Raw genomic sequence first — 18,297 nt, forward strand, 5'->3', positions numbered from 1 at the left:
ATCCTGAAAGTGTTATGCGCATTAACAAGAAAATGCGTACTTGTAGTATGGCAAACAACCCTCTACAGGAGCAGGCGCAAACAACCACAACATAAACATGCCACAACTTTTCACTCAATATCTTACATACATGGCAAGAACTTCCTATCTGTAAAACATTGCAAACAATGCAGAAAATAAAGCACGCAAATTCATCCTCCAAGTAACACTAAAAGGAATTCACCAAGCTGAGATTTAATAATTGCAAAAAACAAAAAAAAAAACAAATGAATCCAAAAAGTCCTGCTCAAGAACCACCAACCGCTTCATGTGTCAAAACCCATCAATAGAAAAACAGCCCACCCATCATGTTCCAGTAATAAGATTAAACCCTCATCAAGCCACATGAGCCCATATGGTAACTTGTCAAGGTGAGCTACTTTTTTTATCCTGAAGTTGCTATTTTCTACAAAAGAGGCATCTTGAGAAACACAACTATGTTGGGACCCGAAAATGAAGCCTGAGTTGCTGTGGAACTCGGGCTGCTTGAATCTTCAGTCTTTTTACTGAAGGCATTCTTCGCAGAAACCATTCAGAGTCCTTTAACTTGAGGCATTCTTTCTTGCAGCATACACGCGGTAAGCTGCCAATCCAACAATGGCAACAGCAGCTCCAACTGTAGTGGTAGAGAGAAAAGGTTAAACTAATTGAAGCGGAAGAAAATATTGCAGCATCACATCCACGATGAAGAAAAAACGAATGGAGAGAGAGACAACATCAGGATGGGCCATAGCTCAAAGTAAAGACAGACATTCACTCAAAAAAATTATTGCTTTGTCCAAAACTATAAATATAAAGTCAGTTCCAATATGAGAGTAGCATCTACAGGCATCCAAATCAAGAAAGTTCAGCGTCCAATACAATGGGGCCACTCAAGATATAGGATATAAAAGACGTTTTCTTTTTCCAACTCAAGTTGTTACGTATGGATAGACCCGAAGGAGCTGATAGCACCTAGGAAGTTTTGAACCCAAGACCTTAGGAGGGAGCAAACCCCTAAGGCGCCTTGACCACCGGACTAACCCCTTGGGTTTTTAAAAAAGGACACATTGATGACCTTTGATACAAAGTTCATGCCTCAAGACTTTTTGATATGGCAAATTAGTGATATTAGGTCCATACATTTAACATGATTTCAAAAAAAGTAACCCAAATTTAAAATTTTGAAAACAAATGCACAATAGTAATAACCACCGCACTCAATAGGACTAAAGCAGCGCTTAGCAGAAAAGTATAAAAACAACGTCACAACAGCCCTCGAGAAAGATCTTAAAAAAGGAATCAGAACTTAGGAGCCCAATTGCTACAAATTGTACAGGTTTACCTGATACAAACATCAGAGAGCGGTTAACAAGCCGGTGGTACTGCTTGCGACTTTTCCCAGCTTCAGTTTCAGGAATGCTCAAATGAGGATGCTCTGCAGCACTGACAATTCTAAGGAACACGTCATTAAAATCTCTCAACCTGTTGCTGACAGGTATAGGAGCCTCTATTCCCATATCCTGACTTACCTATGAAAGCAAAAATTGCAGAAAAACATGTTAATAGTGTCAACAACCATCAAGGAACAACGTCACCATGTAAGTGATGTTGGGGTCTTCCTAGAGTCTTATTTCTACTATTACGGAACTAACATGCAGAAAACAAAGCAAGAAAAAAAGTAGTTTCACATAAATAAAAAACACAGAGATTGAATCCAAATTACAAGTAACATGCTCAGTGAATATCCTTGTCCTCAAATATAGACAAAAAAATAAATATGCTATAAGCCTGTACCGAACATGTACAGAAGTACTCGCAAACCTCCTACTAAGATTAACTGGCATACATCTTCTTCTTTTTTTTTGGTGATCCGCATACATCTTTTCAGTCAGCCTCACTAATTTGGAGTCCTGATTTAAAACCAATAGAGGCAAAACCAATAACTTATGGTAGTATCACTAATGATACTTGGCCATAAGGTCAAAACGTACTAGATCCCAAATCTCCAATACGATCCATACCAGAATCATAATGACCAATAACATGTGAGCCACCAAAATTATGTAATTCAGTATCAACAAAACAAATAGTAAGTTATCAATATATACCCTTGTTGAATCCTGTATCTCAGTCGGAAATGGATCCAGATCATCTTTAGCTGCAACAATGTGGCAAGGTACCTCACTGCCATTCGCTTCTCCATGACTGGCAACTTTCACAAGTAAATCAGTTGCTCTCTTCCATGAAGACTCATCAGACCTGTATGTAAAAGCATCAACTCAGAAACTATATTAGAAGTAAAGTGAAGAATGAAGATCAATATCATACGTTTATTCAAGTATTCAGAAATCAAATTAAGGATTTTACATGTCAATAATCAAACAATAAGGGTAACAGAACTTATATATAAGAGTTGGCAGTTGTCTTAACTTTTTGGAAACAGCAATAATGTACAAAGTGATTCAATAATGAGATTAACCAAAAACCCCACTTCAATGGACACCAAATTAATGAAAGTCCCACAGAGGTAATTCTTCCCCTCGACAAAACCCAAACGGGTATTAAATAGTTCACCATTACAAGGGTTGATAAAGCACAAAGAATTGGAGACATCTTTTGAAATTAGTATAGATGAAGAGTCCCACATGATGTGAATAATAAAACAGACCTCGATTATCTACTGCTAGCAGCCACCCATGACTTAGCGTATTTGTGCATATGTGAGAGTGAGAGTGAGAATAGGCAGTAACACATTGAGGCATCCTTGAGGGAGTCCTGGTAGTGACATACGTGGAAGCATCGGACGTGGCCGAAAAAATTCAGAAAGACGGTTCATGGACAAGATTCATTTCTTTTAGGACAAGATTCATTTCTTTTTTGCACAAACCAGATGTGAACGACATGCTAGAATGTGTTTTGCACATGAAATGGGCTTTTGATCAACCCACAGTGAAAAAGAAGGAAATGGAGAAAATAGTGCTGGCATCACATACGAGGGAACACTTGTTTTCACTAGCCAGCAATGATGAGAACGTGATGTTCAAAAAATAGTTAACATGCATACATCTCCTATAAAATTAGCATGACCAGTTTCAATCTGGAAACTTTGGATGTCTCAAAATCACATACTTCCAATTCTCAAATGTCATGGAAAAGACAAAACAAGATACAAAAGTGAGCTGTAAATCTAAACTGCCAAACTTAAACAAAAAAAAGATTCAATTGTTATTTGCCATGCTTGAAGTTCTCTTTGGATCTACGTCCCAACTACCAAATAACAAGGGGAAAGAAATCACTTGACCCTCATGTAATTAACATAAAATAATTTAATTTCTAGTCACTGATCATATTTGAGAAACCAGCATAGTCGTAGACTCATGGCCTTGTTCGTTTGGGGTTTTGAGGGAGGTTTTTGAGAGTAATGAATGGAGAGAGATAGATAGAGAGAGCTTATTGGAGACCGTGCTCAGGGGATTTGAGTCCCCCAAATGAACAAGGTCATAGTGTTTAACAGAACTACCTCTGATGTTCTGAACACTAGAAACTTATAGTGTTTAACAGAACTACCTCTGATGTTCTGAACATTAGAAACTCATCAAATGATTGCTATTTGTAACATTGATACATATAGCAAAAGAGGAATTCGGAGCTTTTTGTACAACCAGAAGTGGATACAACACACGTTATCCATGGGAAAAGTTAGTTTCATTAAATAGGGTATGCATGCACATGTCTTAGAATCCTGAATTAAACTTAGGAACTTTTCTGCTAATGAAATGATATGGATGGTTAATATAAAGAAATTTGGAATCCCTCAAGATTATTATGACACACTGACCCTGAGAAAAACAATAGTATTTTAGCTACCTGTCATGAACAAATACAGCTATATCACACGCTGCCAAAGAATCCTTTGTGTACAGCAACTTTGGAACTCCATCTTCTGGTATCTCTCGCAATATAAGAGTTTTCTTAGTTCCCTGTCAACACAAGAAAACATATTCTTGATGGGCTAGAACTGACTAGAACCTAATAGTAATTACAAGAAACACATCTCAGAGTGGACCAATCAAACATAACATCACAAAATAGGCAGAAGGAGAAGAAAAAGTGACATTGCACTTAGTTGATAAAAGCAGCATTGCGTATACGATTTAGAATTGATAAGAGTACATTTCGTGCCATTTCAATTATAGGCTTAGTATTGCTAACTTTGAAAGAGAGAATGGTACTTCAGGTTTAAACTTGGAGACTTAACTGATGTCGCTACAGATAGGAGCAAAGTTGTTAACTACGCTAAACTGGATCAACAACCCTCTTACTTAGAAAATAATTGGGGTGAGCTAACTTCAAGCTCGAATTTGTGTGCCATGGATTGGGTATCGCCGTATGGGATCGTTATAAACCTTCAAAGATTTACATTTTTATTTGGTAGCTTTAGAACCCTTGTGTAATTACTTGTAACATGATAGAAGATTGAAGCAATAGCTAGTTCCTGCGTCTTCTCTCTCTCCCTCTATCTCACCCAATTACACAAACCCTCATTCTTCTTCTCCAAAATCAAAGGCCAAGACATGAGAATCTTGGAGAAGTGCAAGAAGGAAGATCGATCTACGCGAGGAGGGCTACATTTTGATCCGAGCAAAATCCCAATTGCACAAATTCAGGGTTCCTTGCAATTTGGGGGTTTTCTTATCTTGAGATAAGGTTTTCTACAAGTCTCTTTAAATGCAAATTACAATGTATAGAGAGAGAGAGAGAGAGAGAGAGAGAGAGAGAGAGAGAGAGAGAGAGGTGTTGTTTAGTGTTCAAGCATATGATCTATGAACAAGCCCTAATTTGTGTGATATTGTGTACACTGGATAGTTTACTTGTAGGTAGAAATTGATGGAATTAATGTTTGTTTGGTTGTAGTAGGAATATTATGTTCAAGGGTAATTGTGGTTCCTAATGTTGGGTTATGGTTATTTGGTTGATAATGGATACTAGTTCACTTGAAAGCAATATTTTGGGTACATTGATGAGTTGTTGGTATCTTGTGAAGAGCACATCTTTTTTTCTTTTTTCTTTTTTTAAGTATTAATTGTAGTATATACGGTAAGTAGTGGAAGGGTTGCATTGAATAAGGGAAAATGATGAGGTATACGGAAGCCTAAGAAACTTGAATTTCGATGTTTGCATTTTCTTGATTTCGTTTAAGTAAAAGTTCAGAAATTTTAGAGTTGATAATACTTACATGTTGGGTTTGGATGATTTGGAATTGATACTTGTTATTTGGGCTAGTGAGCCATGTATTGGAGTCCGATTTGGCTATTTTATACTTGTGTAGCCGGAAACATATGGATAATGAATTTATCCGTTGCATGGATAAATTTGGGTTAGTATTCCGTACGCCTTTGGGTTAGTAGCCCATAAATTTGGATGATTTAGGGAGTCGCCTAAGATTGGTACACAACTTTGATAACTTGGACCTCGGTCTTATGTACTCTTATTTTCTCCTAATTGAGTTAATAATTTAACTTGTTTTATGTTTGAAGGATTTTGGTTTCATTTTTTTCGGAAATGGTTTATATTCATTATGTATTGTGTCGAGAAGGTAGAATTTCACGTTCAGTAGAAAGGGGTACAAGGGTACAAACATTCATATTTTAAACATGTAACTTGCATCTTTTAGTTTCTAGTAGATTATTCGTGGACAGTTGTGCTCACCCCTACCTTATAGGTTTGAAGGACAAGAGCAAGCTTTGATGAAGACGGTGGTTGGGCTCACTTTTATTTTATTCTTGTTGTAGTTGTAGGACTTGTTTTTTAGTATAGTCCTTGGAGTCACCATTTTGAATACTTGTATATTTTTGACTTGATCAAGTGCCAATTCCTCATGTTTTCATGATGAACCCTGAAAACCCAGAGGAACATGTTGAAGATCCCATCATTGAAGAAGATCCTGAGTTTGATACACCCCCTGAAATTCCAACCTTTGATTCCTTCTCACATTCCAACATCCATACCCAAGGTTTCTCCTTTGACAACATTCCCCCATCAAAATGGTTGGATAAGCTTTATGAGATTCGTGCCGTAAGGATAATGATAATGATAACGATAACGTGAGAATTTAATCTAGAAATATTTTGCTATGTCTTTTGGGTGAACGAAAAGAACTCCTCGTATTTTGGTAGTTGAAGTTGATAAGAATTTACGTCATGTTGAGGCACATTGATAACTAATGGAATTTTTGTGGGAGTTGGAAGTGGATTATGGTGCTATTTTTTAATTGTGGTTGAGCAGATACTTCAATGGAGAAAAAAAAGAGTGGGGCGGGGGGGTGTGGGGGGTGTTCTATCATGGCGATTTGTCAAACAATGTTTCAATTGCATTGCATGAAGTCTGGTGAGTTTAATCTTATGAATTTTTTAAGTTAGCACAACAGTGAAGGATTTTTGATGACATGGCAGGTTCGACATTTTCTTGAGATTTTTAATAAACTTGTGTTCATGGCTGGTTCTTAACTGGTTGTGTAAAAAAAGAAGAAGGCTGTGTAAGATTCTTTTTCTTTGGCGGACAATGTATGTTGTTTCCATTGGTACTTATAATCTTGGCTTGCACATAGATTAGAGCCAAGTACATCTAAAATTGATATAATCAGTTAAAGAAAAATCGGGCCATGACAGAAAAGGACATAAAATGAAAAAAAAAGGACCCATAAAAAAAAAAACCGCAAAGAAATGCAAAAAAGATGAACAGTAACTCAGCAATTGACCTGGAATTGCAATTGACAGAGAGGGGAACGAGAACAGAGAAAAAAGATTACCCAAGGGAACCAAAAGAAGAGAATAAACAAATGAATGATCTTAGGCTCTTGCCGCTCTTCGATCAAATGACTATATGTCCTCGATAATGCAAATGGCCCTTTTATGCATGTGGCCCTTATTTAGGCTAAAATATGGTCTAGAATCTCATTCTGTACAAGGGTAGCATCTCCTTCATGCTCTTGTTATATGTTCTATACTTGTAGTTATCATTTAAATAAGATTATAACAAAAACCATCCAAATGCACTGAGACACTGAGAGAGATTAATATGACGAGGCATAATTGGGACAGGCGTTGAATCCTCAAGCATTTAGCCCTGTTATTCCATGTTCAAAAATACTACTAATATCCAGTTTGTGAGACATAGATTTTTACATCTTTAGTGGACTCACTTTATGTCTAGTACTGGACTGATGGTCACGAAACTTTAGTAACGTTTATTGGTTTATATTAAGTTTATTAAGACCCTGTCCCGTTTAACATCTCCTGGTTGTCATCCAATTCTAGGTCTCCACTTCGATCCAATTCTGGCGTATCTTCGACCATTATCCTTAAGGAAAAAAGTCATGCAAGGTTGTCAGGTAACCTTTTAAAACAAATAGAAGTTCGGAAAAAAACATTCTATATGTCAACAAAAAAACATGACAGAAGCTAGTACAGGCAGTGTGTACAAAAGTAACCTAATAGACTCAAGCCTAGCTACGGGCGCGAAAGTCTCATCAAAATCTACCTCCTCTATTTGCATGTAACCTTGAGCTACTAGCCTCATTTTGTTTCTATCCACAATCCCACTATCATCTTTTTTATTTTTGAAAATCCACTTAGTGCCTATGACATTTGTGTGTGGGTCTAGGTACAAGGTACCAAACTTCATTTCTCACAAATTGTTGTAGTTCTTTTTGCATGGCTCCTATCCAATGGTCATCACTGTTTGGGACCTTGACACATACATATACACCCTATAATTAACTCTCAGAAGTGCTAGAAATAATGCAATATGTACTTAGTTGAAAAAGTGAAAATGTCCCTTGCTTAACCGCCTCAACCAAGAGTACAGATGAATTATCTAAGGCCAGTGTTTTTTTTCCTTGTTCAATGGAATGAGCTGATCCAACACATTACGTAGGAACAATGAAACAGCACTTACACCAGGTAGATCAACAGCATTGACTGCATAGCGCTCTTCAGAGGTTGAAGCCATATCAGCGAAAGGCCTACACTTGGGACACGAACATAAAACTTAGATGATGAAGTGTCATCTAATCTAAAAAATCCAAGGACAAAAAGTATGAGAGATGGATTCAGAAGAAACACCTTCCAATAAAAGAATTCAGCAATGCTGACTTTCCTGCTTTTTTCGGCCCAAACACAAAACACTGGAAAACATTTCTTTCTGAACGTTGCTTTTTGCGATCCAAACGTCTTCTCCTTGTGATACGAATAGCAGAAGACGGATCACCAGCATACCCACAGTATATCAGATTCTCAATACTGCGAACTGGGTCTAGAAGTGTCATAAGGGCCCACTGCAACACCATAAACTTGTCAGGAAAGATCAAAACGTTTACACTAGTGTAGCCTGTGGGTGCATGTCGAATAAAATGCATGCACACCAACAATGCAAAAAGAGGTCATTTTCAGTTCTGATATCCACTTGATATCAAAGAACTGAAAGTAACATATCACAGCAAGAATTCAAATGCATGGTTTAACAATAAATAGAGAGAGTACAAGTCCTCAATTCCGTATAAGAGAGAACATAAATTGAGCAAGTCCAGGGATGTAAACAACCAGAGAAGAGCTTTGTAATCAGACCGGCTATTCTGTGCGTGATAGCCTTTTGGTCTTTGACTTAGGCTCAAGTCAGTGACAATGTTTGAAGAGCTAAGAAAAGAACAATACAACTGATACGTAAACCATTGATATATCTAAGGAGTAGAAAAGTTTGTCCTTGGCAAATAGCCAAACAGTCTGATTTCTTAAATTATAAGTGAATATGAGAAACTCTTTATGCAACAACACATCTTCCATTTAACCATATCATATGCTTACTCCCAGGAAAGAATGAGTTTGAAACACACAGACCTCCGACAAAAACCCATCAAGTGCTAGCCCTCCCAAGGCAGTTTTCTCTGCTGCATCCTTATATGGAGCTCCATCCCAAGGGCTGAAATTTGAGGAGATGATAGTAATGGAAACTATATCACTAACAAAGCATGGCACTTGCTTAAAAAAAATTGTAAATAGTAAACAAAAGTAATCTTAAACATTTACCCAAGAAAAAAAAAAAAGGCAATCTTAAACAATGACATTGGAGAATTTCATTATAACCTTAAAAAAAAGACATAGTGTGCTCAATTGCGGTCCAAATCTCATTCACAATGACATTGAAAGTCATAAAAATAACCTCAACCGAATACTAACTGGTCATAATGGTCTTTTTACAGAACAACAAGAGTCATTCCCTCCTCCCCCCTGTTTTCTTATTTTCTCTGACCGAGGAGGATATTTGACTGAACCGAAAACCAAATTGACTAGCACACGTCCCGAAATCATGAGAATGGCACCCATATTAAAAAAAAACAGTTATACCTTTTCATTACTATCTAGAACATACAACTGACTTTTCAATGTGGACATCAATTTAACGATACGGGAAGTAAATGCAACACATTAACTGGGGAACCCAACAGTTAGTCAATGAAACAAAGCATTCAAGGATTGCAGAAAACATACTATAGAAATGAAAGCCATAAAATAAGCAGAACAAAAACGACCTAAAATAGGTAACAACTTAAATATTACAACTATTACACAGAGACCACGGACCCTTCCAAAAAGTTACTTGCAAGATAAGCCATAAGAAAGTGGAAAGAAGAGATTTGAGATCTAACTACTAAACCATCCAAAAGGTTGAACAATTGCAGAATCAGGGAGTTATTGTAGTCAAGCTCAACACTGTCATACAGGTTGATGTTATTCAATAAATCTCTGTTTCAGTTACACTGCCTCATTGTAGTCACTAGAAATAACTAAATGCTTACTCTCTAGATTTTTCATCTGGTTTTTAAACATATATTTCACGGAAACATGTGAGTTGAAGGACTTAATGTAAAACAAAACTAGAAAGAACACAAGCTGATTATAGGTGAAAAAGTAATTTGATACAACAGTGGTTTTGCTGGGTTTACCGCTCAACCGCTCAACTAAAAGTTCTACACCAGCAACTTTACTACACACCACAGTAATGAACGCTAGAATGCACAAATGTCAGTATATACAATGTCATACACAGGTATGAAGGAAACAAAGGACACTAGACCTTTCTGGTGCGGTCGAAAAAAGATCTTCAAGCTCAGCTGGATTAAGGGCTCCATCCTGCAAAGCCCGATCATCAAATTTTTTAGAAGTTAGAATAGTGAATCTTTCATTATAGAACCTAGAAACTCACCCATGCAAAACTCGACAAATTTTAAATTATTGCGTCATGATATTTACGAGTCAACAATTGTTCTGGATATAAATTAACTAAAAAGTCTAAAATGCTATTTCATCTTAACGTTACAAAATAACAATTTGCACTGAAAGCAGTAATATATTATTGCCACTATAACTTGGCTAAGAAAAGGCAACTCAGGCTAGGTTAAAAATCTCTTATGACGAGATTCAATCAGTTAGGATGTCGAGTATATTCCACATTAAAAACCAAAAGTTTGAGGAAGCTCTAGTTTCCATCCATATACAATGTGGTACATATATGTGTGTCTATATTTTATATACACACACGCACACACACACACACACACAGAGAGTCCGGATCCAATGAGGGATCCCGCACGGTGCTACCGTGCGGGACTCCCCTTTCCCGATCGAATTGCGACTATCCGAGCCGCTCAAAGTAATCAGAACGTGATTTTAAGGGTACTCGCGAGAAATCAGCAAAAAAAATGATCGGAAAGGGCTTGATCCGAACAGTTTTTTATTGAACGTAAGGCCGTATGGGATCCCTCATTGGATCCGGACTGATATATACTCCCTCCGTCCCATAATATATGTCCGGTCCGCAAAACAATGACGTAAAAATAATACAATTTTTGGAAGAAAAATTAAAAGTTTTTTTAACAATTTACTAGATATCAATGAGTTCTTTTAATTTATGATCGAGAGAAATGCATTATTTTTTTGTCCCCGTTTCGCGGACCGGACAAACAATTTGGGACGGAGGGAGTATATATATATATTATACAGAGTCCCTTCCTATGAGGGATCCCGCACGTTAACAACGTGCGGACTTCTAATCTCAGCCGTCGGATCTCATCCGATAGCCGAGATTAGAAGTCCGCACACTTTGCATGCAGAATCCCTCACTAGAAGTGCCGTGTAAATATACATAATTACATATACATGTGTGTGTGGGTGTGTGTGTGTAGGGATCCAATAAACAAAAGATATGTGTCCATTCCATACAGTTTATGTGGGTTATTAAAAATTTAAAATTTTGTACTTCCTCCACATAGAACCTTATATATAATTAAAAAACTGAGCCAATGTTTGGCTTGCAGTGTACTTGTTAGCATGTGAACGCCACCAAAGTTTGGCTTTGTCCTTGCTCTTCTTATTTCTCGTAATTTTAAAGCAATCCAGAAGAGTATTTGCAACCTAACAAAGTAGAATGAAAAAAACCCCTCACATATACTTCTTGTTGTGTCGTTTACTGAACTATAAAATTATCTTCTTAGAGTGCCCGCAATGTGTCACAATGCTTCTCATGTCCCCGAATCCGTATCCATGTTGTTTAAGAACAAATCCAAAGAAAGTTAAAACAACATGCAATTTGACCCTAGACACTGTAAAACAAAGTACCATGCTGGCTACATGAAGAGTTCTATATTAGCCACCCTTCTCTTTACCATGCACATGATTCCTTATCGATATTTGTGTTGTTATGGATATAATAAAGTCGCGCTATAAGAAACGGCAGAATGATTGTCTCTGTCAATGTTAAGGACTTTCAAAACAAAGATTTCTTTAGTGCACAATTCAAACATAACATCACAAACTCAAAATTACAGCCACAAGAAAAATAAAACTAAAAACTTCTATTCACCGCATACTATAAACAACTTAAAACGATTATCATAACATGTCAAATTATATTATGCTGTCATATCATGTCAAATCCATAATTGACAAATACACTCCAATATCTTTAAATAAATTAGGAACATACGCCATCGATGTCGAACAAGAGAAAGATTCCCCTGAGAAAATCCAAAGCTTCACTTGTCAGCTCTACACTCTGCAAATAATGACCAGGAATAAAACTTTGAGAAGAACAGTACAAAGAGTAGAAAATGCAGAAGAGAGCGCAGAGACCTATAGTACATCCGAAACTAGTCAAGTGATACATTTGAAATATGACAGACAAGAAAATTCAAGCTACATAATCATCCTTCAGGGGTAAGGATAGCAATCAACCCGTGCCACTTCCAACTTTAGACTTGCAATAGACAGAGTCGGGTACATCAAGGGTCCAAGTATCTTGTCTTGTCCGAGTATTTTTCGGCATGTCACTTGCATTTCTTACCCTATCTAGCAAGTGCTTTTTTCTCCTACCTAATATTTTAGCAATGACAAACACTGTGACAATGCGACCAAGCCACACTCTTCCATTTGCTGTGTGCACTGGAACCCTTCTGCATGCGGCGGCAACTTTGCCACGACACAATGAAGCCATCAATAGGGTAGCGGGCTAGTCCCAGATCCCATGTTTCATCCAGGTATGTGGATGCTCTTGCACATACTGTGCAGCAAATGGAACGTCCATTAGATCTTGTGTGCAGGTCGTATGATATATCAGAGAAGGAAGTTCGGACTGCATTAAATACTTTCTGTTTTATTTCCTATCCTTATCCTCCATTCTTAGTTCCTCTCTATTTCTTCTGCTTTGCACTCATCCAACAGCAAAATACAAATGATATTACACAGTCAAAGTTCAACGGTGTCCTAATAAAAAGTTGTTTCTGTTGAAAATGCCCTTCAGTTCAAAAGCTTCAAAAATAAGCCTCTCAACAGCAAGGCTTGTACAAGATCCATTTCCCCATGTTCATATGAAGAAGAAGAAGAAGAACCTAACTCTATACATCTATGCCAAAGTCTGGTCAGATCTAAGTGAAAGTGCATGAAATCGACAGAGATCAAAACAAAATCCATCGCTTTTTCCAAACCTGAAGGAACTACCAGAAGTGAGGGAGAAGATTCACGGGTGTGCTGCCCATAATGAAAGTGACTGGAGGAAAAAATAAAAGCTATTGAAAGCCAAATTTCTCTTATTTATGATGTGGAAACATGAGATAATGATGATTCTTACAATGGTGGACGTGATAAAATATGATGCTGGACGATCAAACAAAGATAAAATATGATGCTGGAGATCCAACATTAGGGTATGCAGTAAGTCAACTACAGAGCTCATTAATCTTGATTATGACAATGATGGAAATGACTAGTGATGATGATGGACAAAGTCAAGGGATGTCGTATCTCTAAGTCAAGACACCAGCTTTATCTTTTTTTGAACAGCAAGACACTAGCTTTATCAATGGAAGTTTGAATGAAGGATAAGAGAAGCAGAGTACGAACTCAAATCGTGTTCTTCCTCGTATTCTATCACCGTCGGAGATGCTACAATGTTCAATGAACAAATAAATGGAATCCAACAGAGTATGAACTAAATCATTTTCTTCCTTAGTAATTGTCATTGGTCATTATAAGTTTATTTTGTACTAAAATTTTTGTCCTTTGCTCAGTAAATCTCTTTCCACTATGCTACACGTGGGCAAACAACTAATTTTTGCAGATGCAAGCTGAACTTTAGCTAGAGACAAGAGGTAATATGATAATACCATGTGTGTTGAATTCAATGCTTCTTGCAATGCCTAGAATGACAGACGAGTTCTATGAGGCATAGAAACTACAATTTAGTTGTTGTAGAAGAGTCCAAGAGATGTCAGACACCAACACCCCTCAGAAACGCCAAAATACCTGTCGTGTGTTATTTTCTATGTTAGTCTTTTGTTGGCTAGATTAGTAATACAGCTCAGAGGTATGGATCTTGTCACTAGACAAGGGTCTAGACATGTTAAGGACAACGCTTGTATTAGTTGTATATATGCAAGCACCTTAAATATCAGCAGGTTGTTAATTAGGTTGGCTAGTTTCTGAGCTGATATTCTTTGCTGCATTAATAATGTTTACATAGGCATCGAAAGATAAGACTAAATCTAGAATATACTTGGTTTAGCGACAGATGTAAAACCGCTATATGGGTTTTTTTGAGACAGAATCTGAAACCTAGAGAGTTTGGGTTTCATAACTCAGGTTAGGGATAGAGATCAAGATCCCGAGAGAGTAACGGGAGGTCGAGAGACGATAAGCAAGAGAGAGAGAGAGAGAGAGAGAGATGGGAGATGAAAAGAGAACACATTAGAGGGAGAGAGATATTAATTGGAGTACTCCAAGATAGAGTGGGAGAAGGGAGTGACAGAGAATTATGGGTTTAGCTGGCACCAGATCAGATTTGAGTCTACCCACCTCAGCTATTTGAAGGGACTAAACTGGAAACACTAGGTTAAAGCCCCAATGGGGTGGACTCAGATGTTGGGTTAAGCACATTAACACGTACTGTACTAGCTTTTAAGCCAACAACATTATTTTCTTTCCTTATTTAGTCCAACCTGTAGAGAAATAGGGTTGTCTTCCTCCATGCAGTATCCTTTTAGCCATATTCAATTTCTGGGAACTTGCAAGCCGAGTCCTCATGTTATATAATAAGTCTAGACGAGTTCGATTTGTTGACAAATACGCATGTCTAAAGCTATACTCCGATCTAAGTAACATTTAAACAGGTGGAAGAGGAAAGAAAAAGAACCAAAACATAGACAATTTGAAACCACGGTCCCACCTTTTGGGTGTGTTACAAAGTAAAAGTATTTAAGGTGAAAATTCATAAAAATAGCAAACACTTGATAATCTAGTAACCCTTGTTACGCAAATATAGGCATCCATATTCAATAAGAACAAGACACAACTGCATAGATATTGTTGATTCAATGCTTAAAACTTCTAAATCCCATGTTTATCAATTTCCCATTCACTTTGCATAAATAACTACAAAAAGCTTCTGGAAGTTAACAGAACTATAGCAGCATAATAATATTTGACAAACAAATACATAAATGAAAGTTAAATCCAGGAGAAGTTACCTGATCAGGTGCTCGCTTAATTGGAGGTGGAAGCTGATCATCACTTAGTCTGATATCATTGTTGTATCCGAATTTCCTTAGGACGGTCCATGTTGTTTCAAGACGGCCCTTCTCTATGAATAGCGCATGGAGAAAGAGGAACCCCGTCAAAGTAAGTCCACGGTCATTGACACCTTCAGGTAGTTTTTCTTGCACAACCCGCTTAACACCCACTATTTCAGAAGGTTGTAACGGAGCATTGAAACATTTGACCTGTTTACAATCATTATAAAGTCATTCTCAAAATCTAGTAACTCGCTAAAAATAAAGATCAGATCCTTATTAAAAGTCATAAAAACAAACTTCGACGGTAATATCTATACATCCCATACGTGCACATAAGTTCAACGCATTCACATATCTTCACCCCCACATGAAAAAGAATAAGGACCTGAAAATCATTCAACTCTGCATCACTGAGTGCACCATCCCTATCGTGGTCACAAAGAATAAATATCCGTTTTAATGCCCTCACACACCGAGGCTTTAGAGTTTGTGCTTCCTGATCAAATAGTGGAGCCGTTGGATGAAGTACAGCTTTTTGAGCATAGTAGAAAACTTCAGGGACCTGAAAATAGAGAAATGCCAACATTCTAAGATATGATGAGCAGAACATAGATGATACCACCACAGATTCTTTCAAAAATATTAATCAACAGCCATCATAAAAACTATTTGGATGGTGCATAACAATGAATTGTACAAAGCATTGTCATAAAAGCTTGAAATGAGTATAATTAGCAGATTCTGAATATGCAGATCCACAAATGCAAATACTATATATCTCAGGAAGACCCAAATAAACGCTTCACTATTTCCAATACATAGAGAATCTCAGACGGGCATGGTCGTGCACCTGCAAGACCCATTACCCATGTCTCCAATGCAAAAGAGAGAAGATTACGTGAACGGAACCAAAACCATGCCAGATATTTTATAAGAGACAAGCATATTAATTCCAAACGTACCACACATATCACAAACAGCAGTACCTGAATTTGTTTAAAGGCTGAACACTCGATACAAGTTTCAATCTCCCGAAACTGTTGCATTATTGGTGACATAACCTGCTCCAAACTCAATGGATGTTCGTCATCCCTCAAATCCAGCTTGCAACCCACTACTATAACCGGCACCTTTACCTGCTCAGTTATTTTCACCGCTTAATCATAGCCAACCCGAAAAAGATAGAAAGAGTGAAAGACGAATCACATAAGACAAAAATGAGGCCTGTTCATTGTAATCAGCTAACTAAACCTTAACGCACAAACCTCCAATCGACGAAGTTCGGGAAGCCAAAAAGTACTCAACCGGTCAAGTGTGGCAGGCTGATCACACGCATAAGTCAGCACGACTGCATCAGCCCGTTTAAGTTCTTCGGCCAGTCTACCTCTATTCTCCATACTGAATCCAAGAACATCACACACGCATTAATATTTGAGCTCAAGGGTTGCTGAAATTATTCTAAAGAAGATCAACCCTAGGTTACCTGGAAAGCATATCGTACCAGTACGAGAAACGGGAACGGGGATGTGGTACGCCACATGTCTAAATTGTGGAACGCTAGGGGTAGGCTTCCATAGATATCAAAATCAAAAGTTACCCTTCCTAAGGCATAAAAACATTTAGTAAAATCAAGTATCATTTTCCCAATTATTCCTGCAAAATACATTTCTAGGAACATAATGACCGAATTATGCCATTTTCTCTAGATTTTTACATTAATAAGTTAAATTTTTTGGGGATCCCTTCGGATCGCAATATTTACCGTTTTGGAACGGAGGTGTACCATGTTTCGGGACGTTCGTAATGGTACGCAATTCGCTAGGGTAGTAGCATTCCTAGGTAACATAGGATCAACCAGACAACAAAAATACAAATAATCAACCAGACCCAAAACAAACACATACTGCGACTTACAACCAGTAGATTCTTTTACCTATCTCGGACCAAGGGCCAAACTTCGGTTATGAGCCAAAAACACCTCAAAAAAATAAAAACTTTTGATATTTCTTTGATTCATGCTTTCTAATTATCTGATTTTACCTGAATTTCAGCTACGCAAAACATCCATTTCTATTGTCCACCTTAGAAACATAATCCTTTAGTAGTACCCTCCATCCCACTCTCAATCCTCGCTATGGACTCGCGCCAACGCGCGCTCATTATGTGACCTAGGTATGCACAACGAAGTTCGCTTGCCCCAGGCTTGCTCAAGCAAAAAGGTGATTGCAAGAGTGAAAACAGTCGAACAAAGAGAGCCAGACAGACATACAGAGATATGCTTGTATATAGATAGATAGATAGGGAGGGAGGGGGAGAGAGAGACCTGGAAGACGTATCGATAATCGTGACGGGGACACGATCAGGGTACAAATCATCGGGCAGCCTCGTCGGCGGCAACAACGGGGGGACATTTATCGGGAACGTATCGGCCGCCGCAGTAACAATCAGGCTCGATTTTCCGGTGCCCCTATCGCCTGCGACGATGATGCGAACGCCACCGCGGGCGCCGGGGGCCGCCCTCGCAGCTGCTGCGCCACCTCCAGCCATTTTTGACACTGTGCGATGTCTAAAGACCCTAATAACTTTTATTGATTCGATGGGCAAAAACCCTAGGCGTTGGGAAAGTGATATGGATGGAGGAGTAAATATAGGGTGATTTATGAGTGGGTTTTTACCGTTGTGTGTTGGGGGAATATAAAGGGGCGGCGAAACCCTAGGTTGAAGCGGTGGGTTGATATGCTTGGGGGAGAAGATATTGAATTGAAATTCTCAAGGTTTTGATTTTTCCTCTTTTGAAGGTAGTTGGTGGAGATTTGAGTGTGGTTGGAGTGTTGTCGTTTGGAGCCGGTTAGGGTTTTTGTGTTTATATATGCGGTGTCATCGATTTCATTTGGGAGTTTATAAATGCAACTGCGAATTTACCGCATATAACTACTACTAAATAAAATACCCAAATTTTATAAAAATTTACTACATATAACCTCCAAAATATCTCTAAACTTCCAAAATTGCCCTTCTATCCCCAAAACCCAATCTATGTTGCAGACAACCCTCCTCCTTCCCCATTCTCTCTCTCCCCCCCTACTCCCCTGTATTTCCTTCCCCCTCTTCTCTTCTACGTTAATCTCCTGCCCCAACACCAGTGCACCACCACCAAC

General features: G+C 38.0%; 1 protein-coding gene across 1 annotated transcript; it reads right to left on the minus strand.

The window, feature by feature from the left end:
* Nucleotides 1–73: 73 nt before the first annotated feature.
* Nucleotides 74–17,995, minus strand: LOC131327314 (mitochondrial Rho GTPase 1-like). The gene is made up of 14 exons (XM_058360420.1): nt 17,463–17,995; nt 16,405–16,537; nt 16,126–16,275; nt 15,525–15,701; nt 15,095–15,346; nt 12,061–12,129; nt 10,153–10,208; nt 8,916–8,997; nt 8,145–8,356; nt 7,978–8,044; nt 3,889–4,001; nt 2,130–2,280; nt 1,364–1,550; nt 74–655 (listed from the first exon to the last, which is right to left on the minus strand). The coding sequence occupies exons 1-14, from the start codon at nt 17,684–17,686 to the stop codon at nt 582–584; spliced, it is 1,947 nt and encodes a 648-aa protein (XP_058216403.1). The 5' UTR covers nt 17,687–17,995; the 3' UTR covers nt 74–581.
* Between the last annotated feature and the right edge of the window lie 302 nt (nt 17,996–18,297).

The sequence above is a fragment of the Rhododendron vialii genome, chromosome 5a, assembly GCF_030253575.1.
Source record: "Rhododendron vialii isolate Sample 1 chromosome 5a, ASM3025357v1".
In the NCBI taxonomy this organism is placed as follows: Eukaryota; Viridiplantae; Streptophyta; class Magnoliopsida; order Ericales; family Ericaceae; genus Rhododendron; species Rhododendron vialii.